The following is a 24,143-nucleotide window of genomic DNA, read 5'->3' on the forward strand; positions in this document are numbered from 1 at the left end:
TGGCACCCCCTCTGCCTTAATGGCCAACTACAACAGAATGTGAACAATAACAAATTTCCTAAAACTGGAAGAAATTTAGAAAACTTCCGCTGCATCCCACCGCTGTTACGCTTATGAGGCGATGTGTGAACAGGCTTAATATTCTAGAAAGTTTTATTATTGTAATTTTTTTAATCAAATTTTACCATTTAAACAAATTTTCTGTATTTTATAAATTCCGAAGCGTTGTAAACCGAAAATAAATTTAAGTAAATTAATACCAAAACATAAATGAGAGCTGAATGGAAGAATCGGCTAAATGACAGCTTTTAAAAAATTGAGATTTCTCGCGGAAAGTTCTTATTTTAGTTTTATTTATTATATAATAGCTTTATAAAATTCATTTATATAACTAAATTTTTCATTCCGAAGATGCTCAGTGGAAGAACCGGCTAAGTTACATTATTTGAGTATTAATTGGATGGAAAAACTGGTTAAGTAACTTGCCAACACATAATTAATAAACCCTAAAAAATCTCTTGCTTGCTTCCAACGAAACAGCAGCTTCCATACATTAAGGAGGAAATTATACTTTTTTACGAATCAACAATTAAAAAAGACAAGAAAAGTAATCCTTAAACGACTTCAACATACAGTTTCTTTGTTTCGGTCAGCATTAGTCTGTGTTTCAGACACACTATCCTTATAAAAAATTTAATTTGCTTTAAAGCAAAGTGGTGTTGAAAATAAATATTTTTTTGTGCTTCTGCAGCTTTTTCAATTTATTATTATTGCTACTGGCTGAGTACTCGTTTTTCTTTTTGAAATAAAACTAAATAATCAATAAAATGGTAATGATCAACATTACAAAATCATGCACAAAAAATGCAAATTTAACAGTATTAACAATGTAAACTAACAATGTAAACTTAACAATGTAAAATTAACAGTATCATTCGTCATAATTCTACTGGTCGAGACCAGCTCCTGATAGTAAAAAATTACCATAATCACCAATTTTCTCTGGTATTCATCCGATTCTGTAGTCTTTAAAAAACCTATTTCCCCAGTACTAGGTATTATGATATGCATATTAGTATATAAAGTGCATATTAGGCATAAAAATCAATTGGAAGAAATAACCCGGAAGTCTCATGGCAAATTTTAAACCCTAGCGCCATCTGTGCTTACTTTATCCGGTCAACCATCCATGAAACTATTTATATCATTCATATATATCGCGTACCATTTAAAAATTATACTAACCCTCAAATTTTAATGTCAAAAATCCGAATTTGTTGAAAAAATTAAGTTTAATCAGTGAAATTAAGTTTGTTTCAGCAGTGATCGCGAAAGTATCTAAAGAGCGGGGGAGGCTCTTTCCCTCTCTGTACGTATGTATACACATACATAAATATATATATATAAGCAGTCATATTCAGCATGAAAATCTGATTCACTTCATATGCACATCTATGTATAAATAAGATGCATTTTTTGTATTCATAAGGAAACTGTTCTGTTCTCAAATGTACAGATATTAATAATGAAGTAAAAAAAAATTAGATTTTGTTAAAAATTTTAGAGTTGTTTCCTTTTAAAAGACACAAAATGCTTGGAACAAATAGTACTTTTTTTCTATAAAAATATATAATTCATTTTTATATAAAATAAGAAAGATTAATTTCATAACATTTGAATTCATTCTTTAGTCTTGCTTTCAGGAATAGCTGCACAAAATTGTCTTCATTTTTTTAACAATTTCAATTGAAGTCATAGGATGATATGTTGTTCCTTTCACAACATTATTATCCTCTACAACAGCACGTGGAAGTTGAGCAGAAGAATGATATTCTGTAGCACCGGTGAAATCTTTTATTTCTTTCAAGTTCATCACATTTATGCCACAACCTGCAAAAGAATGAAATATTACGCAAGTAAAAAAAATATTGTTCTGTGTTTTTTCATAACTTTTTTGTTCAATACATGATGCTTAAAATTAAACTCACTATAGTAAGAGGCTTCTACAGTGGGTTCTACTAAACTGATGCGAATAAAGCTATAAATATATGCTATGTAGATAAGATACAGGTATCTTTTGGAAAACTTAGTTTATAATAAATGGCTCTGTAGAGCTAAAATCAAATACAAATGAATAGCTCATGAGATTTTGCAATAAAAAAGGTACGGTGATCAACACAGCCACCAAATGTGAACCCTTACGACTTTTAACAGCTTGGTTTTTTTCAATGGTGGCATTTACCAAAGATGTGTAATTAATAAAGCCGATTTAAAAATTAGAATTGCATGCGATAATTACATCATTCCTACCGGTACGTTGGGAGCAGTTATTGATAATACAGTCATATACATTCAGTATATTGTTGATCAACAAGGTACGCAAATAAAGCAAACAGATTTGCAAAACTAAATAAAATATTTTGTTATTCTTTGATTTTTGAACTATTCTTTCTTTTTATTTTGCTATAATAATACTGGCAGTTAAAATTTGAAATTTGTTTCTTCAAATTTTGATCAATTGATCTATAACATATATTTGAAGTATCATTCAGATCTGTTAAATAGTATGAAAGCTATGAGTCACTGAGTACCGCTATTTTTAATCTTAACACCCTGTACATAATTTATTGAAGTACTGTTATTAATAATGCATAGATGAACAATAGTATTCATGGGCAGTTAGTTGATGTATATTATTAAAATCACATTAATATGCATGATAATGCATACTAAAAACAGTGCACTAATATATATAGTGATTTAAATAGTATACTTAAACAGTGCACTAATTAAAAAGAATAGAAAGTAAAAAAATACTTAAATAAAAATCAAGAACAGTTTTATGACTCAATTTTAACACCCTACATTTTGATAAAAGACATTTTAATTTTGCCTTTTCGCAGAGTTAAAAATTTAGAAACTTATAATTATAAAAGAAAATATAAATTCTTTTTGAAGAAGGAGCTTAAAAATAAATAATCAGATCAAATTAGAGAACAAGAATGTAATTTTTCAAATTTGTAATTCAATAAATTCTTTGAAATTATATTGGTTTATATTCTCCGTGGTATATGAATAAATATTAAATATTGTTTGACTAGCAAAGCCTTGAAGTTCTAACAACAATATATATTTTTATTTCCATGTTTTTCAAAGATACATTGCACTAAAGTATGTAAGAAATGACACTGCTTAATGCAACAGAATGAAACTCAATATGTGGATAACTTCAGGTATGCACTAGGAAGTTTTCTAACTCAAATTTCTCATAATAATTGTTATAGAGCAATCATTTTAAGAACTTCATAAAAAAAGCACATACATTTAAGGTGCATTAGAATATTATACATTTTATTATACATTAGAAAATAATCAGTAGTATAAATTTTAACTGCTCAACTAACCAACCACGATTATCCCTTTAAAATATGCCATTATGCATACAAAATAATAATAATAATAATAATTTTTATTAACATGAAATTTCAAATCAACTAATGAGGCTGTTGTAATAATAGTCATTTTAGGTAACTAGTTAAAAACAACATCAAATAAATATGTAATAATATTTTAGAACACCAAAAGCTTCAGCCAAAATGCAACCACACAAATGGTAGTTCATTATAAAAATATGATAAAATTAGAGAAACAATATTATTTAACCAGTGTTTCAAGCTGCAAGAAGTTATCCAAATATGATTCTGTAACATTTGAAAAACAAACTTAAATAAGCAAATGACAACAAGCATTCCTTTTTACATTTGGAAATGGAATATTAAATTATGTTGCCATATCTCTTACCTTAATGAAATACTTCCTTCCTTAATCATATAATTTTAAAATAATGTTTCAATAATCTCTAGACAAAAACACAGTAAGTATGCCACTTAGCATTTTTGTAAAAAAAAAAATAAATTAAGTGAATGATTACTCAAATTCACCATTTAAAATTTCTATGATATGATTACAGTATTGCTGATTAGAATCTATCATTCATAAAATTAGATGAAAGAGACGAATCAAGAATTGCAAAACTATAAAAATTCACCTTACAAAACTCATTACTGCATTTTTTAATTAATAATAAAAAAGTGTATGATCCTTGAATTCATCACCATAAAAACTTGATGATGGAAAATAGTTAATTAAGTTCTCTCGTTCATAAAATGAGTGAATTACCAAAAAGTTTGAAATAATGAATCCTGCAGTCTGAACCAAGTACACAATTGGTGGATGGTCCCTAATTTTTTTTTTGCATTATCAATTAAAATAAAAAAAAAGTTGGCTCAAAAATCCAAATAATTTGATTCTTCAAATTTGTTATTTTAAAATCCGCAATTGTATTCGTGGGATTACCATTAACAAATATTAGGACAAAAAGCCCAAAATCAAGACAAAATATTTTTCATCAAAAATATCAGGACAACTACAAATCCTACTTAACAGCACATTAACAAATATTTCTATACAAATAACGTTTACTAAACTTAACTTAAAACTTTTTTTAAAAAAATCCATACAAAAAAAAACCTATATAAATTTCTCATTATTCAGAAATATGTTTGCAACATTTAAATAAAAGATAATTTTAAAATTGTCTTAGAAAATATGTAATTTATAGAATTTTCATCATGTTTTTTATGATAAATAATTTCTATTCAATTACTACTTTTTACAGAAATAAAAAAAAAAATTAAATTTTCATGTTGTTCTCAGTTTGCATTTTCAGAAGTCCAAAATAATTATAAGATTTTAACTGCACTGTAAAAGCACTGCAATTTATCACACCAAGCGCTAATGTAGTTTTGCTAACAGAAGTTTATTAACAAAAACATATATTTACAACAAATTTTAAATTCATAAAAATCAATAAAAACATTTCACATTTTAATATTAAAATGCTTTGTAAATTTTTAAATTCAAAGTTTCTTTGAAAGAAAAATTTATTTAAATCAAGCTGCTTTTGTTGATTTACTCAAAAATAAGCAAACATTTACATTGATAGCTTTTAGACAACAAACTTAATAATTAAAACGCATGTTACACAAGCAACGCCATCAGACCAAGTGATGGATTGGTTATTCAGTGTACATAATAAAACCAACATAATAAAAAGTATAATATAATGAAAGAGTGTTGCCAGAAACAGTAAATATAAATGTTCTTAACAAATTAACAGTTTTAAAATCTATAAACAATGCAAAATAACCTTTAACAAAGCTGTCCATTTTTAATTTAGGATCAATGACCTTAATTAAAATAATTTAATAACAACAGATCATTAATTGGAAAACATAATGCCAGGAACTCTTTCATTGCAGGGTGGCCACTCTCCAGATCAAAAAAAAAATCCCTGAGTTTTCCAGACTTTCCAGAGTAAATTTCTAAAATTCCAGATACCACAACGCAACATTAACGAGACTTCATAAATTTATTAGCTATACAACAATATACAGTAAATAAAATAAAATATATATATATATATATATATATATATATATATATATATATATATATATATATATATATATATATATATATATATATACATACATACATACATACATACATACAGCTGTGTTGCTTTTAAAATGAGTTGTATGAATTTCTTTTACAAATGTGGATACACATTTACAAGATTTGATGACACATTAAAATGAGAAAAAAGTGTAAATGTTCTCTGATAAAACAGGTGTAAAAAGTTAGGTATTTCTAGCACCAAAAAATATATATTAATTCACATATTTCTGCTAAAAATATAGATTATTGAAATAGCAGCCATAAAATTTACATATAAAAAAATAACTGCTGTATACTCAACCATAAAAATAAACTTAAAAATTAATAATAGTTTATAAAAATTATAAAAATAAAAATCTACATTTCAAGGAATTTTAGAAACTTTATTTTGTATAAAATAAAAAGTTGTTATATAAATAGCTTATTACACAAATTGATCAACTCCATCAAACTAAAAATTTAGAATTGAGATCGAAATTACTTGTGAAATAAATTATCAATAAATGAAAAGCCAAAAATACTTAGTCATATAATGTTGTTCATTTATATTATCTGGGAAACTTACTTTAAATATAAATATAAAAAATTTACTACCTATATATATATTAATATATTCTTTGACACTTAAGTTTGAGATGTTTTAAAAAGAGGAGTTAATTAAATTATACAGTATAAATAGCTCAACAAGTGAATAATTGAAAGCTTTTAAAAATTAATTTCTTATAGCTTTTAATTGTTCATCAATTAAAGAAGTTTCTAAATAAAAATCAGCCGTTAATTTTTGTTTTTTAGCATGCAATTCTTTTTTAACTTTTCATTTCGATTCTTTTCTAACATAACTTTCTTTTTTTCTTCTGCTGCCTCCTTCCTTTTTTCTAATACTTCAATATAACGTGTGTGAGACTGTTTTCCGTAGTTTATCATGGATTTCGTCACAGTTATATTGTTAACATCACCAGTATCCATAACACCATCATGAGTTTGCCTTAGAGCAACTAAACTATCTTCATGTTCATTTTTTATTAAACAATCTGAATTAACAGAAAAGCCCCTTTCTATAAAAGGACTTCATGTGACAATATGAGGAGAAGCTTAACAAAGGAACGTAAATTTTCTGGTGCATTGCAAACTTCAAATAGAGAGAAGAAAACATTATCCAGTCGTTTTTCCCTCTTCTCAAATTGCTCCATTTCTTTCTTAACTAGAGGATTCCGAATGAATGTTTTGTAACTATCTTTCACACAGTCAGTCTTGATACCTGATATCCAATTGCTAGATACCAACATTGAAAGGCAAGATGAAAGCCGTTTTTCAGCAATTGCTGTATTTAAAATTACACCAGGATCAAGACAAGATAGCCCCTTTGTTAACTGGAATTTAAAAGGTGATCTTTCTAAAATCTTTTCACAGAATTTTTTATAAGCAATTGCACATTCTTTCCTAAATGAAAATTCTTCAGAAGGTGAAGAATCTCTTATTTTCCTAATTTCATCCTTAACTGCAAAACTGAGAGCAACTTCGTTGATTGGAAGCTTATTATCTGCCAATGACAAATCTATTTTTCCTAATTTTGAAGAGTTCTCTACTAAAATATCGGGTTTTTCAAATTTATCAAGAAGAGATCTTAAAATTTATGTTAAATTAGAGAAAAGTAAAGGAGCTAATGGAGCATCGATCTGAAATTCTGTGAGAAATGTTTCAATAAAAGCAACTAATGACTGGAAAAATGCCAATTTTGCAGCAAAGAAACTGTCTTTGATACACTCCAAGAGTAAACTGAAATTTTTTGAGCCAACATAGATTTTTTTCTCCTTCTTTGCTGCTTTTCAGGAATGAAAGTGGAGAAAAATAAAAAAAGCTGAACTTTTACAACGCAGGTCACTGGAAGGAGGGGGGGGGAGTGCTCTATATGGGGGGGAGTGCTTTAAAAAAGCAACTTTTAATTATGCTAGGTTTTTTATTCAATATTTAAAGTGGCAGAAGCATTTAGACAGTTAACTTTAAATTTTTCTTAAATATAATTTAAAAATTTTGACCACTAATATATTAAAAAAAATTAAGCAATTATAGAAAGGCACAACTATTAAATTACTTACTAATGAAAAATATATCACATCTTTATAGTAACTAATTTAAGAGAAAACATACTTCTACTTCTTTCAAGAATCTTGATATTGGATTTTTAAATCGCATGAATATGAATCACGATTTTGGATTTTAAAATCGCGTGAATATGGATCATGATATTGGATTTTCAAATTGTGTGAATATGAATCGCGATTTTGGATTTTAAAAGCACGAAAATACAAATAACGATATTGGATTTTAAAATCGCGTGAATACAAATCACGATATTGGATTTTAAAATCATGTGATTATGAATCGTGCGGTTGGACTTTAAAATCGCGTGAATATGAATCGAGCTGTTGGATTTTAAAAAACACGAAAATACAAATTGCGATATTGTATTCTTAAGTCGCGCAAATAAGAATCACGATGCATAATTTTTAGATCACGTGAATACGAATCGCAGTGAGTAATTTTTAAATAGCGTACAAATACGAAAAACGATATCTGATATTACAACTGCGTGATAACGAATCGCAAAATTGGATTTAAAAATGCGTGAATACAAATCGCGCCGCTGGATCCCATACAGCAAATTTCGTCCTAAAGACCTCCCAAAACATTCCGAACACACCTAGAACAGTCATATCCGTAGAGTGTCAGAAGAAAGAATTTCGTAGGATGTCACAAATAGACAGCAATATGACAGGCTTTTCAAAGGAGTGTTTTAGGAGTCTTGTAGGATCTTCGTTCAGCGCATGCGTGTTAACTTCAACTTTACCGTTAATGTTATTTCTTTTATCCAGTGACAAGAGCATTTCTGCTAGTGAAATCTAAATGATAAGGTATTTATAAGCTCAAATATCTTTATTAGTTTCTTTTTTGTTTATCTTTCTTTTTTTTTATAATCTATTTATATAATTGATTTATAAGTGTACTTGAAATGTGCCATTATCGTTAATATCTCAATTGCAATGTGTACATACATTACAAAATGTTTAAATGCGTGGTTTATTTATTTTTTTCATAATTATTGAGGAAGCTTTATTTTTATTATTTCGTGAGGCAAATTTTTTATCTGTTCTGATAACTCATTCTTTCTATTATTTTTGTTTTCTTCCTTTAAGTTCAACTTGTTATTCGGCATGTTTTTTTGGTAACCCTAAACTAATCATTTCTTCTAATTACAGATGAAATGACATTTAAATTATTTCAATGTTGCTATTCATCTTCATTATTTAGTATATTGTTATTTTACCATTTCTACATAATTTTTTCTATAAATGGTGTTTTCAATATAAATGTAAACAATAACAATCTCCAACTCAATAATTGCTACTGCTTATTCTGCTAGGCTATATTTTCAAACGGATAATTTTGTTTTTAAGAAAAGAAATAAATTATATAATTTATAAGCTCAAATCTGTTGTATTTCATAAGATAATAACGATAAGTAATTCTGGTGAGTAAGAAGTGAAAATTTGTTTTATTTCTTTAGAGATGTATTGTGAAAAAGGTGACATGGTTGCTAGATTTCGAATAACTCCCTTTATTGGCAGTCCTGATTTGGCCTCTTTCCATTTGTTTATTATTGTTTGTTCTTGTTGCAAGCTGTGCATCATCTTACGTTAGTGTTAGCACCTTTAGCATTGTAAACATAAGTAATAAGTATTCAAATACCATGTTTGCAAGAATCACAATGTTCTCTTGCAAGTTCTCAAAACACAATGATCGCGTTGCGAGCCAAATGGCTTTAAAATACACCGGAAACAGTAACCTGGAAGTATAGGCGTACAGAGCTTGCAGCGTTCCCTTGTGTAAAAAACGCCGTCCACAGGGATTTTTAAAATTAGAGATACTTAGCCAAGTAAATAACCAGGCAATGCCTTTTAAATAGGTTCTGAAATAATTTTATGTTTATTCATAAAAATACCTACTGGTTTGTTTACATTTTCTTTTTGTTATGTTTTAGAAGCTGTTTGCAGTGTTTTCACAAATACTAAAGTAAATGAAGTTGGAAGCATTATTAGAGGCTGGTTGCGCCATGCTAAAGAAAGAAGAGTTTATTCTGAGTGTAAATAAAAGTTTTACTTATGTGATTCTAATATTGTTTATTTTTTTCTATTCTCATATTTATTTGCATACACTAAATTTATGCTGCAAAAAATAGATAAATCCTTAAAACAAGTTATCATTTTTAATATCTTCAAGATACTGATTTAAGTATGCCTTCAGCTAACAATTCTTCAGCAAAACATGGCAACAGCTGTTTTAGTTTGTATATAAAAACAGATAATTTTATAATTTTATTTGTTTTTTAAATTGCATCATTGACACAATAACTAAACAATAAAGTATGTGATCCATAATATAAAATGTTTGATATGATATTTTTAGTATTTGATAAAATAGTCACAACTTTATTTAAACTATTTATAATATAAAATGTTTTTTAGTAAATTTTGCAGAAGAATGTAATGAGAATTATTTTGCCAATTAACTAGTTTCAATTGATAATACGAGAAATTTAAATATGAATGTGAAGTTCTGAGTATTAGAGCAACATTAAAAAGAAATATATTCATTATTTTATTATAAGATATTTAATATATCTACTACATTAAACAATATGAGCAATCGTAAATTACAATGTACATAAAAGATTCAACAAGTCTCATAATTTAATTTAATTAGAAATATTCTTTAAAGAAAACTAACGCTAATTAGGAGACTTATAACCTTCCTTGGTGTTCAAAGGGTACATTCAATTAGACTTTTTAATAATGGCCAAGTTTTTATTCCAAACAATAGAAATGTGAAATCCAATTATCTTGCATATTTTTGTATTAAAATGATACATTATTCTTTTCTTTAGATACGTTTTTTTTTTAAACTGTTTTACTCCCTTTAGCTTTACTAATTTTCTTAAAAAAAATAGTTGAGGAATAGCCCATTTTTCTGGAAAAATAGAGTGGTATACAAATTAAAAACTATCACCTATTTTTTCATTTAGAAAACATTTTTCTGACTTCTAATTCAGTAAATTTAAAAGAAAAACCTTATTTAAGTTGCTAAAATTAATAAAAATTTCGAAGATGAAATTTATTTCCAAAATGAGACACCATCCTATTACTATCATACCATTTCCAACATGCATCCCACAAGTTATTTAAATCCTTAGTAAACATGTCTTTTTATGTCCTAATGCCATCCTAAAGCGCTCTAAAGGTATCCTGAAACTGTCCAAGTTATGACATCATTAAGATATCTGCAAGTGGAACATTCTAACACGCAGATGACATCCGTAGGACATTTAGCGGTAAATATAGGACTTCCTCTGGAAGTCACAGAATCCTAAAGATGACAACTTTAGGATGTCATAACGAAGTCAATGTGCTGTATGGGATTTTAAACTCACGAGAATACAAATCGCGATATTGGGTTTCAAAAACGCTTAAATACAAATCGCGATATTGGATTTTTAAATTGAGTGAATAGGAATTGCTAGTACGATTTTTAAATCGCGTAAAAAAATTGCAACACGTAAGTTTTAAATCAGTTAAATACGAAAATCGATGATTGATATTAAAATCGTCAGATTAAAAATCGCGATTTTAGCAGATTCCAATGCAGTTCCTAATATTTAAAATTCCAAAAATCAGTCAGACAAAAAAAAAAAAATCAAGTATCGGCGGTCGAAACGAAACGCTTAGACTCCTTTCCACTCTATAGCGGAAGTCATAGTAATCCGACTATCGTTCGGGCGGCTAGGGTTTCTCCAATAGGACTTCCCAAAAATTTTCGTTTTTGGAACATGGTCGGAAATTTTCAAAATTGGGAGAAAAAAAAGCGGATTTCCGCTTTTTTGAGGGGACACGAAGCGTTCATTGGAGGATAATCAAGTGATGCTTGATCGCGATGCGTTTTGCTCTGAAAAACTAAACATAACGGAATGGGAAGTAAAGAGCCGCGACGTGCGACAAAGTTATTTTCCAGAATCGAAGTGAAATTCCCTGAGAATTCCCGGTTTTCTAGTGGTATTTCAAAATTCCCTGAGAATTTCCGATTTTCAGAGTGAGTGGCCACCCAGCATTGTCTTCACTCCAAATTATAAATTTATTGATAACAAAATATTCTCAGGATTGGAAAAATTTTGTTATATATTTAGAATTGATTACATAGTAAATAAAAAACATGGATACATAGTGGTTTTTATATTGTTCAACAGATTTTGAACTATACTTAGAATATAAGGGTATATGATCATCTTTGCGCTGAAATCATAATGATAAATGCGAATTTTTTTTTAGAAATTCTTACTACACTGAGCATGAAATAAAATTGCCTATTCACATTTGATAAAAATTTGCATGTAAGTTTCTTTTTATGAAAAGTTTTTTTTTTAAACAAACAATAAATAAATAAAATCTTAGCAAATTATCAATAATTATATCATAATTCCTGTTCTAAATTCACTAATACTAAACAGATTAACTCACCAGGCATGATAATTATTCTTGATTCAACCTAAAAATAAAGTAAAACAAATAAAAAATTGTTTCACAATATCAACCAGAAAATATACTAAAATATATAAATTTTGCACATTTTTTAAATTGAAAATTATTTATTAATTAACAATAAAAATCTGTTAAATGCATCTTTCTCTGAATTAATTTTAGGAAAATTCTGTGTGTTTAGATTAAAATAGTTGAACAATTTTATTCTAAAGAAGAAAAAAAATAAAAGAAACAATTAGTTTTAATACTATGGCTGCCACTTATAAAATAACAGGATAATAACATATTACTTTTTACAATCTAATTTCCAAAAACGTAATCAAAACAATATAAAAGTCATTATTTAATAAAACTATTATCACCATATTTTGAAATCACACTTTTGAAAGTAATATGTTGTACAAATAAAAGATAAGAAGATGTCTTGTTATGCCTTTCACACATTTAAAATTTTCATTTTTTCACATTTATTGCACAGAACTAAGAAATTTTTGCTACCTTTGACCAAAAAAAAAAAAAAAAAAACAAAAAAAAAAAAAAAAAACAAAGAAAGGATTGAATTTTTTTCAAATAGAAAAATAAGATAGGATGGAGGAAGAATTATCCTGCTCCTTGTGAAAATATGTAAAACTGTATTGGCTCAATGGTTCAGTAATAATTGAATAAAAAAAGATGCACAGGAGGATTCAAAGCCAACAGAAAGGTCAGTGAGGACATTTCTTGGTCACTACAATGTATCACAGAACAGATAATGTAAAATGTGAGCAGCATGATGATCAACCAAGCATCGAATCTTGGTCTGGAGTGGCTGCACCAAATTTGTAATAGACAAACCAGATGTCCAGGGCATACATAGAAAAAAATGACTTCCGCAACACCTCCAGTCCACTGAAATGTGGTCACTGATGTTGTCGCACCAAAGCTTTATTTAAAAAATGCAAAATTTATGTCACCAATTACAAAATGTAATGCTATTTAGATGGAGAAACACACAAAGGGATAACTTTCAGATATGAGCAGACTATTCAAGAAATGAAGTTGATTTTTTCCCCTTTTGTACTGCCGTCTTACATTAATTACAAGAAAAAAAAAGGACTGGAAATCATTAAGATTAATATTCAAATTTCACCTAAAATATCACTTGCAAGCTTATCATATTTGACTTACACTGTTCTGCCTATGTGTCATTGGCCAAATCTGATTAAACAAGGGCCCCATAATTCATCATTGCTTCTTGTAACTAAATTTTCAAAACTATGAAGATTTATAACTCATAGTTTTACTTAAAAATATATGTAATACCTATATAAATTTATAATAATATATAATTGAACAGGAACAGACCTAAGGGGAGCAGCAGGTCTGCTTTGGGTGTTGTGTGGTAGGTGTCAAAATAGAAAAAAAATTCATTAATTTTCTCAAATGTTTTTTTCATTTCCGTACTCATTAACCTACTCTTTTCTTACTATAAATGTCACGTTGAAAAGATTATCAGGTTCTTTACAACAGGTATGTTTCAGTTATATGGAAACAAAATAAGTAACAAAATTGAATAAGTATTGAGAAACTCAATTATTATACTTAACAAGAACACTAAAATTGTGTCTCATATTTTCATTTTAAAAAGAAAATATATACTGGGTGATACTAATAATGACTTAATAAATAATATAATAATAATCAGATTTATTATGTAATTAAATTTTTAAAATTATAGAATAAAGAAATATTTAAATATATTTCAAAAATCATAAAAAGATATGTTTTTATTTCTAAATAGACAATTGCAAAATTTATATCCTCTTTATTAAATTATTATGTTTATTTATTTATAGATTTTTAAAAATTAAAACTCCATATTTAATATGAATTATGCCATTGCTTCAGTGTAAATATGATTTTTAATGCACTTACAAAGAACAAGGGACAAAGAAAAATATTTTAATTCAAATGTCTTTAAAATTATAAATAAATATCTAAGTATAAAATTCCACACCTAGACGTCTGTTTAACGGAAGGGTCTCTTTTTCGGCCACTTTTTAACAATCAAAATGTATAAAACTCTTTTTCCTTTACAAAAAAAAATTTTTTTTTTGTTACACTAGCAGCTTGTTAAAAAAATATGCAGAGATCCTCTGATTTTCTGCTAATCTATGCTTTTTAACTGACTCCCGATTTTTGTTCTATTTTAATCCGACTTTTGCTATAATATGAAAAGAAATGGGATACCACAGAAAGAAAATCTAGCATTTCACTACAGCGCAAAAGAAATCCCGTATTTTTTCTCCCGTCTTGTATAAAAGGATATTATCACCAAGAATCATACACTCAATTTTAGAGTGCTCAAAAATATCACCATTTGAAAAAATCGAGGAATTGAGATGAAATTGTCACAACTAAAGCAGGTCATTATGTGGTTATTCAAAAGCCTGATTTGGAATTTACGGATCGTAATAATGCTACATTAAAAATGAAATAAAAATTTTAAAAATTATGTTGAAAAACCAAATTGTTGAAAATGCGATCGACAAAACCATGTATCAATAAAATCGTCATAAATTTAGTGATCAAAAAATAATTCTACAAATGCACAATTTGAAGTTTCCCATGTATGATAATGTAGCATTAAAAACTAAGAAATTTTTTAGCAATAACTGACAAAAATGCGATTGTAAATCCACAAGGGATTGTGTGTGAATCGTCAATAATTGAGTGTGAAATGCCTAATTTGAAGTTTGGAGAATGAAATAATACCGTATTAAAATATTGAAATTTTAAAAACCAAGTGAAAATTCGTTTTCATAACTACAGAAAAAACACTTCTCAAAACCACACAGATTTGCTGTGGAATCGTCGCTAATCGAATGGACTGAAAAATTATTATTAACTGAAATGCGTGATTCTGATGTTATAATGGCACATGAAAATATCATGAGGAAATCTGAAACAAAAGCTGCAAAAATAGTAAAACGACGTGGATTAATTTGTTTTTGATTGAAATTGCGTTAATTATTGTCTATTTGCTGTTTTTATTGAATAAGGTTGTTTTGATGTCTGTTTACCTTAAAGACCTATTATCCGGAAAAAATCTATTTCCCAGACTAGACAAAGTTCTGACGATTCTGGATATGGGACTTTCCTCTGTATTTAGACTCTTGATTTAATAGGAATGAATTATCTAGAATGACCCAAAAAATGATGTTGAGAAATTTGTTTAGTAAAATTTGTTGAGAATTAAACGAAAAACAAACAAAAACTTCTATCAATTCATTCTTCATAAAACAGTGAGATAAACTACACCTCTGTTTTTCTTTTTAACTGTTTGTTTTTCTGTTTTTCATTTTAGTCAATCTAAATAACTATATAATGTCTTGCTAGTTCTTCTAAATTCTTTCAATATTTGACATGTTAGAGTATTCAATGTGCTAGAGTATTCAAATCTCAACTATAGTTCCAGATAAAAATTTCAAGTTTTAACCATTTCCTAGCAACGGCTAGTAGATGTTTTTGTCGTTTTATCATCAAAGGGAATTTTACGCTGATCAAAACCTTCACCATTTTCTGACTAGCTAGAATGATTAAATAAATAGAAACTTTTGCTAATTGACAGAAAAATTTCATTGTTTACTAACCGCATTAAATAAAATGTATTATCAAAAGGATCTCCGACAACTTTCTGATTGGCTAAAGAGCTCAAATTTCAACAGTAATCTCTGTTTGCACAGAGTTGCAGTAATGGTAAAACAGGTTTTAATTGTCTCCTGAGCACTGCAAACAAATTTTAGCACCATGATAAGTAAATTTCTCGTCAATTCATAATTTGACTACCTACCAACTAGTTACGAGTATTTAAAACTGAACTGGCTCTCTACACTAGATGTCAATATAAGTTTTAATCATTTTTTTGACAGTGGAATTCATGTTGTCCTTTTAACACTAAATAATATTGTCAATAAAAATTCTGATCGCTTTCGAACTACATATAGTGCTTAATAGCAAGAAGAATTTGCATCCAAGTAGAATTTTTTGTTGATCAAAATTTCAGCCAATTATTTTACTTAAAGTAACAGACACAAAACTAAAAAGAAAAAACAATAAAATAAAATAAAAAATTTCAATACTAAGTTTTTCGTTTGGGGCAAAGAAAAGGAAATATTTTTAATTTTCTATACCTAAACTAAGCGTTGCATATGATGAGTAATAAACTTCCATCATCCCATTCTTATCCTTCATAGATGACATGCCCTACATTTTCTATTTTCAGGGTGACAAAAATAAAAAATTATTTTCTCTTTTTTCATCCAGTAGAGGAATGTAGTTTTTAAATGATATTTATTATTACAAATGATGCAGTGTATAGATGGGAAAGGGATCCCGAAAATAAATTCTTGCCCCGAACATAAAATGGCCGAGATTCCTTTCTGTAGTTGAGAAATAAAATGCTGATTTATATTATATGAGGTATTGATGCAAATTCAATTTGTGCCAATATTATTGTTCTTTATAATAGCACAAAAAAAGAACAGAACAGAAATTATTTAAAAAGTTCTTTTTTTTTAGACACAACAAATATTTAAAAAAAAGTAGTAGGTAACTAATAATTAATGATTTCTAAAATAAAGATTTATCTTAGTTACGTTTAACTCACTCAATCTCATTTGTCCAAACAAAGATGCAACATGATACAAATAAGTCTTAGAATAATTTTTAGCATACAAGAAGAATAGAGCTCAGCAATACAATTATTGTTAAATTATTATTTTAAAATGAATTATAAATAAATTCAAATATCAGAAAGTAAATGTCTAAATTTTTATAGCATTTCTACAACATGGGTAATGGTTTCAATGAATTATTTTGAGAAATGGTTTTCATGTATGTATGCATTACAAATTTTAGTAAATATGAAAATTCACTGAAAGAAAATTGATTAAAATTGGAAATTAATTTAAAGGAAAAAAAAAGCTTACAAATTAAACTAAGTTTGAACAAAATGTTAACTTTCAGAAATAAAAATATACCTTTTCAATAAAAGATTTAATATTTTCCATTCCTTTGTAAGCACTTGTTGAATGTCCACTAGTTAAAATTCTTGAAAATCCCAATTCAATGATGTCAGATAGAGCTACAGATGAGTCTTCTATCAAATCAAAGGCTGTAGGAATTTAATATTAGTTGCAAAAATACAAAAGGACTTTTAAGAATATTGCTATAGTTACAGATACAATATTGTTATTTTCTCATGAATTGAACATAACAATACACACTAATTAGTAACATAGTACAAAAGTACTATAACATACATAGGTACAGCATGCAAAAAAAACCGTGACCACTGTCAATAACTTTTGATCTAATGATTGGATCTTAATGTTTTGAGGGGGTGACTTCAAATATGCTAAATAATTAATGCAGACATTATTTTAAGTTTCGGGATCAGATACCAAAGCAAATTTTCTCAGAATAAATATACATTTTTTTGATGGATTTGGATTTCTGCCCTGTAAAATACAAGGGATAGCTGCAATTTGGAAAGTATGGCCCCAACAGTTTGTCAGGAAAGCACTCCAAAGATTGGACCTCTTGATTTTAATATTACTTTTTGTGAATTTCACTACATCTCGAGAGCTTTTCAAGAAAATTGAAAAATTTTTACATACAATTATAAAATTTGTTTATCTAAAGATAATTTGATGTGCATAAAATAGCTTTTAATAAATACTAATTATTTATTTTATTGGTCGAAAAATTTAAAATTGTAAGGTATAAAATTTTTTGTTTCATTTTAAAGATAATTTTACATGACAAAGTACAAAATTTGAGAAAAATCGGTTGAATAGTTCCCGAGAAATTGAGTTACAAAAAAGTCAGATATTTAAAATTCGATTTCTCAGGAACTATTGGTCCGATTTTGCTCCAATTTTCTCTTAATTATTAAAATTAAGAGATCCAATCTTTGGAGTGCTCCCCTGAGCAAACTATTGGGATCATATTTTGGAGTTCAGAAATCTGAATACTACATCAAAAAAAAAAGGTATGTTTATTTAGAGAAAGTATGTTTTTGTGCCTGATCCCGTAACTTGAAATATCGTCTGCACTTATTAAACTAGCCTATTTGATGTCTCCCCTTTGAGTCATTAAGATTGAACTTGACGATCCGATAATAATATCAAAAGTTATTCAGGGTGTTCCTTTTTTTGGATCACAGTACAATATATATATATATATATATATATATATATATATATATATATATATATATATATATATATATATATATATATGTATAAGTTCAAAATGAAGAAAAAACAAAGAAAAATTATAGGCATATGAAGAAAAAGGGGGGGAATAATAAGTAAAAAAAATAACAAACAACAGTTAAAAAAAAAGAAAGAAATTTTATTTAAAAAAAAACCGGAAAAAAAGATATAATGTTTTTTATTAGCCTACACGATTATATCCGCAAAACAGAGTGCTTACTGATATTGTATCAATAAAGCCAAAGCAAATTATATTAATACAATAGTGTGAGGAGCACTCAAAAAATTTTTTTACAAAAATTACAACAAATAAAATAGAGCACAAAAAGTAAAAATAACATGTAAAAACAGAAAATAAAATAAAAGAAAAAACTGTATAAAAAATGGACTATAAAGCGAGTAGCAAAGTCAGATCTACTTACATGGACGGGAAATTTTTCAAGAATGATTTAAAAATGTTTTTGCAGAAAGATTGCCAGATTACAAAATATGAAAACAAAAGCGCAAATTGAGTGTAAATAGAGGGTTTTAAAGTGCCGTTCTTACTGCACTGCTGAAGTGATTTGTTATTCTGTGCATTGATTGGTTAGTTGCCAAGGATGGGCCCAAAATGGATGCGCGCAAGGTAATATTATACTGGATAATTTTAAAAATTGACCATAAATAGTTTTAGAAAATAGATGTTTATTTAAGAAAAAATATAAAATAGAAAAGAGAAACATAAATTGCCTGTTTTGCAAATAATTTTAGCCACGGATTTGCACGAAATGGATTAGTACATGGAAAAATTATATAAATTATCAAAGAAAAAGAACTTTAATAGATAATTTTAACACGGATTTGCACATGGAAAAATTAACAAAGAAAAAATTTAGTAGATAATTTTAGCCACGGATTTGCCCGAAATGGATTTGCACATGGAAAAATTTTATAAATTAATAAAGAAATTTTTAGCAAACAATTTTACCCACGTATTTGCCTGAAATGGATTTGCACATGGAAAAATTGTATAGATTAACAAAGGAAATTATTTAGTAAAGGAATTTTTTAGTAAATAATTGTTTTTCTTAACTTTCTTCGTGTTTTCTTGTATATATATATATATATAGGAAGAAGAATTTAAGTAGCCTTTCATAGAGGTATTGATTCAAATATTGACTTCCTCTAGAAATTTTGAAATATATAGATGCTAACTCCTATCATAAGATTTTAAATATGTATTATTTTTTACTTCCTCGTTAAACTATTTTTCTACTAACTAAGATAGATATATGTTTTAGTGTTGAAAATAATGCTTACTAATTTCATTTATTTTCTATAACCTTAACAGCTCATAAAATTTATAAATGGAGGTTGATTTCACTCTTGTGACGTCTGCATATTCTTGTAAGTAAATTGAGAAAGAAGCACGATTTACTCTTTTTTTTTTTCTCTCGAATGAGTTACCATTTAATAGCCTTTGACATAGATTCATAAGTTTATTATAATTGTTGAAGGGTTATGTCTTTGTATTTTATCATTCCTCGTTCAAACAAAATGTCATTAAAATTTGTACACTAGTTCTCAAGATATTTGTCTTAATTTTCAACATAACACAAGCTATTTTTTTGCTCATCTCTAAATTTTATATTGTATGTTTTTCAAACATCTTCCATAATTTTGAAGGGCATTTTTGGTTTAAACGATCATTTAACTTTTGTTGCATTTAAAGGAACAGCTTATATGATAGAGATAGTTAGTTTCTTCTAGCCTTAAAAATTGAATATTTTACTTTTGAATGGATTATAAAAAATTTCATTATCCCCAATTCTGTATTCGTCAGTTATTATTTACATATTTAAAGATTGATGATACTCTAACAATGCAGATCTAACAAAAAGTGACAAGAATGTAGGAGTAAGGTAGCAATAGACCACCTCTCACCACAGATGTAGTAAAAGAGAATCCCATCTTATACACAGTTGTAATCACAATTTCACTTGAAAAAAACTCTGAAATAATAATTACTACTTCCCTTCTTCTACTAAGGAGCCCAGAAACTGCTTTTTGTAAAGAAAGGAAACAGTAGAAAAAAAAATGTAAGTAATCGTCAGAAATGGATGAAGGAAGAGGAATTTTTTATGTTTAGTATGCTTAAATAATCTCTCTTGAAGGTCAAGTAAATTTGCAGTATTATCTAGAGATCAACTTTAGTAGAATTTTTAAAAGTTTAAAATTTTTAATGATTTGTTCATATAAGTTATATTTAATCATTTAAGTTATCTGCATATTTGTAATAGACACGTAAAGTCAACGATTGCTCAGCACAATAAAATTTTGAGCTACACAAGAGAGGAAATACATTTTCACTGTCACTGAATTTTGCAGCTGTCACGCTTTTCCCAGGAAAGTTTATCTCCACAAAGATACAGTACTTGCAATTTTGTGTTTAAAACAAATTTAAAGCATATTTTGTGACAATTTCAATGCAGTTATTTAAATTATTTAATAGTTAAAACTTCTAAATAATTTTTCAATTTTTTTATTGACTTAAACTTTTATCTGCAGAGCCAAGAGTCTCACTATTTGGCAAAAACTACTAAATAAATAAAGATGGTGCATTATAAACTTAATTTTTGTGTTAATAAGTTAGATTAAGAACAAAAATTTTAATATTATCACTTTTCTGAAGAATGCATTTATAAAAACTTAATAAAACTTATACCTCGATGAAATGTAACAGGTTTATTGCCACATTCCTCTGAAATGAAAAAAACAAAAGTTTAAAAACTAAGTCTACTCTTTCAAATAACAGTTGAAATAAATTAATGATTATGAAACAAAAGATGAAGAACTTGTTTGAAGAATTTGTTAAGTGATATCTTATCCAGTTTGAGAACATCAGTTTTGAAATATATAGAGAGAAGAGGAAGCTGTTTACAAAAAATTTTACATTGAAAATTGCCTAATTTAAAAATCTAACAGAATAAATTATATATTATCTAGCCAAAAGTATCTGGACATCTACTGAAAGAAGTGGATCTGACCACTGACACAATTAGAAGAGCAACTGGGGGATATAAAAAGAGTTGGTAGTGATTTGCCAGGTCATATTATGGGCTTGTGAGACAATGATTAATTCAAAGGAGCTTAGTGACTTTGACAGTGGGATGTCGCCTTTCTGTAAAATCAGCTCTCTAAATTTCAGAAATTTTATAGAAGCCAAAATCCACTGTGAGTGATGTAACTGTGAAGTAGAAATGTCAAGACAGTAAAACTGCAAACTATTAAAATTACAGGTAGGAAAGAATTAGCGAACACAGCTGTAGAACTCTGTAAAGGGTAGTGAAATAAAAACACAGGTCCTCATTAGTTGAAATCACTCAAGAGTTCCAAGTTCATCAGGTGTTAGTGATAGCGGGACTATTCTTCGAGAGTTAATAAGGAATTCTGTGGTTATTCAGTTGCTCACAAGTTGAACATCTCTCCCCAGAATGCAAAGTGTTGATTGCAATAGTGCTAAGTTTACTGTCATGTGTTTTAAAATTTTTTTTTCTTTTTTTGGAGATCTTGCTTTATACTATGGCATTCTGATGGTCATGTTTGGGTTTGGTAGATGCCCAGTGAGCAGTTCTTAAATGATTGCATCTTGCTAACTGCAACTTTTATTGGAACAAATCTTTATTATCTTTGGAACAAATTAGAACAAAGATTATGTAGCCAGAAAAATCTATCATCTTTATTGTAAGCACTCACTTCAATTATGGCCATCCATTAAAAACTGGTGAAAGTCTTTCAGAGATGTGCAGGCTGTTATCGATGCAAAAGAAGAACTAATATTAAATATCACATTAAAATAGCGAAAGGACTCTCCAAGTCCATACCTCTTGAAGTCCAGATACTGTTGGTCAAATAATGAAATTGCTTTATATTTACAGTTAACCATAGCATGATTTTAAAACAGGAAATCAATTTTCCAAATGTTAGTGATTTGTTAAAGAGTTATAGCATAATATAATCATAAATTAGAAAAATATAATTGTATCTTATGAAGACATATAAGTATAGAGAAAATATTTATTCCCATACATTTTGATAAAATATTACATACTTAACAAAGAATAACATACTTCTTTATCAACATTATTTTTCCTGTAAAAGAATAAGAAACTTATAGAATTCAAGTAACAAAGAATTTTAATAGTAATTTATAAATAAATTAACCACTACTATAGTCAGAGTCTGATTGTGAAAGCCAATATAAATGAGACTGTTAAACTAGGGGCGTTGGGATGAGAGGTCACTGCGATCTCCCAAAAATTTTCAACATTTGGCAAATTTTTCCAGGCCATTTCACAAAAATACAAAATAATTTTCTCTACTTCTTTTTTAGAAAGCACAAATAAAATCAACAAATATTACACGTTTATTTGACTTTCTTAAAAGTTCACATAAGTATAATTTTAGATATGCATTTCAAAATTATAAATCTGTTGCTCTAATGCAGATTACATGCAGCACAAATTGATCTTAATTATAAAATACATTCAAATTTCTATATAAACCATACAAAGGTGGATGCTTAACTAGTGGAAATATTTTTGCTAATGATTAAAAGAAAAAATGAAGGATTGAATCATAATAGAAGTTATGTATAATTATTATAGAATGCCATGTGCGTGTGATCTTGGTCATGAAAGAATGGACGAGCTTTTTAAAAACATTGACATCTAGAAAAAAGTAAATATTAACTCAAACAGCAAAATAACAAGGTCATTTTTATAACGTTTAGGGAAGGTACTTAGTCTTCCTACAATATGTGGATTTGGACGAATGAATACAAAGCAAATTGACAACACTATAACATTTAATATTTATAGTTATTTACAAGTTAATAAATATTCATAATCACAATTTATTCCATTAATCAAATTGAAGTATAAATTTTATAACCACTTTAAATATAAAAATATAATTAATAATTTTTACTTATTTATGTTTAATCATCTGGTAAAATCATTAGAGTTACTCTTGATGCTTCTTTATTGTAAGTAAATATAATTGCAGGCTTTTATTTATTATTCAGTCAAATTAGGAACTTCCCTCTTTTCAAAAATATTAGTTTGAGGTACTCCTGGTGGTAATCACAACCAACAAATACAGTGTCAAGAGCCTTGACTTATCTTAATCAGGCCCTGATTAATTGGCAATTTACAACTAGCAATAGCATTGTAACTAGTATGCATGTTATATCAACCAATATAATATTGCAAAAATTTTAATTGATTAATTTGATTTCAATATAGCATTGCACTTTACCTGAGAGCACCCAGAACAAAACCATTGATTCCAACAGACAAGGCTGCTCTAATGTCATCTTTCATCTGCTCAACTTCTAATTCACTATAGCTAAAGTCTCCATCTCTGGCTCTAATCATTGTAAAAACTGGTATATTTAAATTCTCTTTTATTTTTCTTAAAAAACCTACAAATAAAATACAAGAATAGTAGTAAATTATCTTATATTAAAAAAAATAGTGATGTGACAATAAAATAAGGACAAGCCAAAATCAGATGTTCAAAAATTAGAACATATTAAAATCATTAAAGTTGTGCTGCATTGAATTTGATCATTACTTCATTTGTGTCAAGCCATATCTTTTTATAATTATGATAAGTGTAAGCTTTGGTATAATTATTTTCAAGGAATTTATCAACAATATTTGCAATAACTATGATTTATCCATTACTTTCACACCATCAAAATAGTAAAGGAAAAATAATTTATCAATCGGAA

General features: G+C 27.6%; 1 protein-coding gene across 7 annotated transcripts in view; it reads right to left on the minus strand.

The window, feature by feature from the left end:
* Positions 1 to 1,541: 1,541 nt before the first annotated feature.
* Positions 1,542 to 24,143, minus strand: part of LOC107445941 (copper homeostasis protein cutC homolog) — a 34,886-nt gene continuing 12,284 nt past the window's right edge. For 4 of the 7 annotated variants that reach the window (XM_016060453.5, XM_016060454.5, XM_016060452.5 and 1 more), the window contains exons 4-9: positions 23,666 to 23,831; positions 22,458 to 22,498; positions 21,072 to 21,107; positions 17,129 to 17,262; positions 12,087 to 12,114; positions 1,542 to 1,890 (exon numbers count right to left, since the gene is read on the minus strand). In XM_016060453.5, the coding sequence (XP_015915939.1) occupies positions 1,700 to 1,890; positions 12,087 to 12,114; positions 17,129 to 17,262; positions 21,072 to 21,107; positions 22,458 to 22,498; positions 23,666 to 23,831 (596 nt within the window). In that variant the 3' untranslated portion in view covers positions 1,542 to 1,699. The other 3 variants (XM_071187399.2, XM_016060456.5, XM_071187400.2) reach the window with 3 other exon arrangements.

Source organism: Parasteatoda tepidariorum, chromosome 11 (genome assembly GCF_982258835.1).
Source record: "Parasteatoda tepidariorum strain Cologne lab strain chromosome 11, Ptep-v5.0, whole genome shotgun sequence".
In the NCBI taxonomy this organism is placed as follows: Eukaryota; Metazoa; Arthropoda; class Arachnida; order Araneae; family Theridiidae; genus Parasteatoda; species Parasteatoda tepidariorum.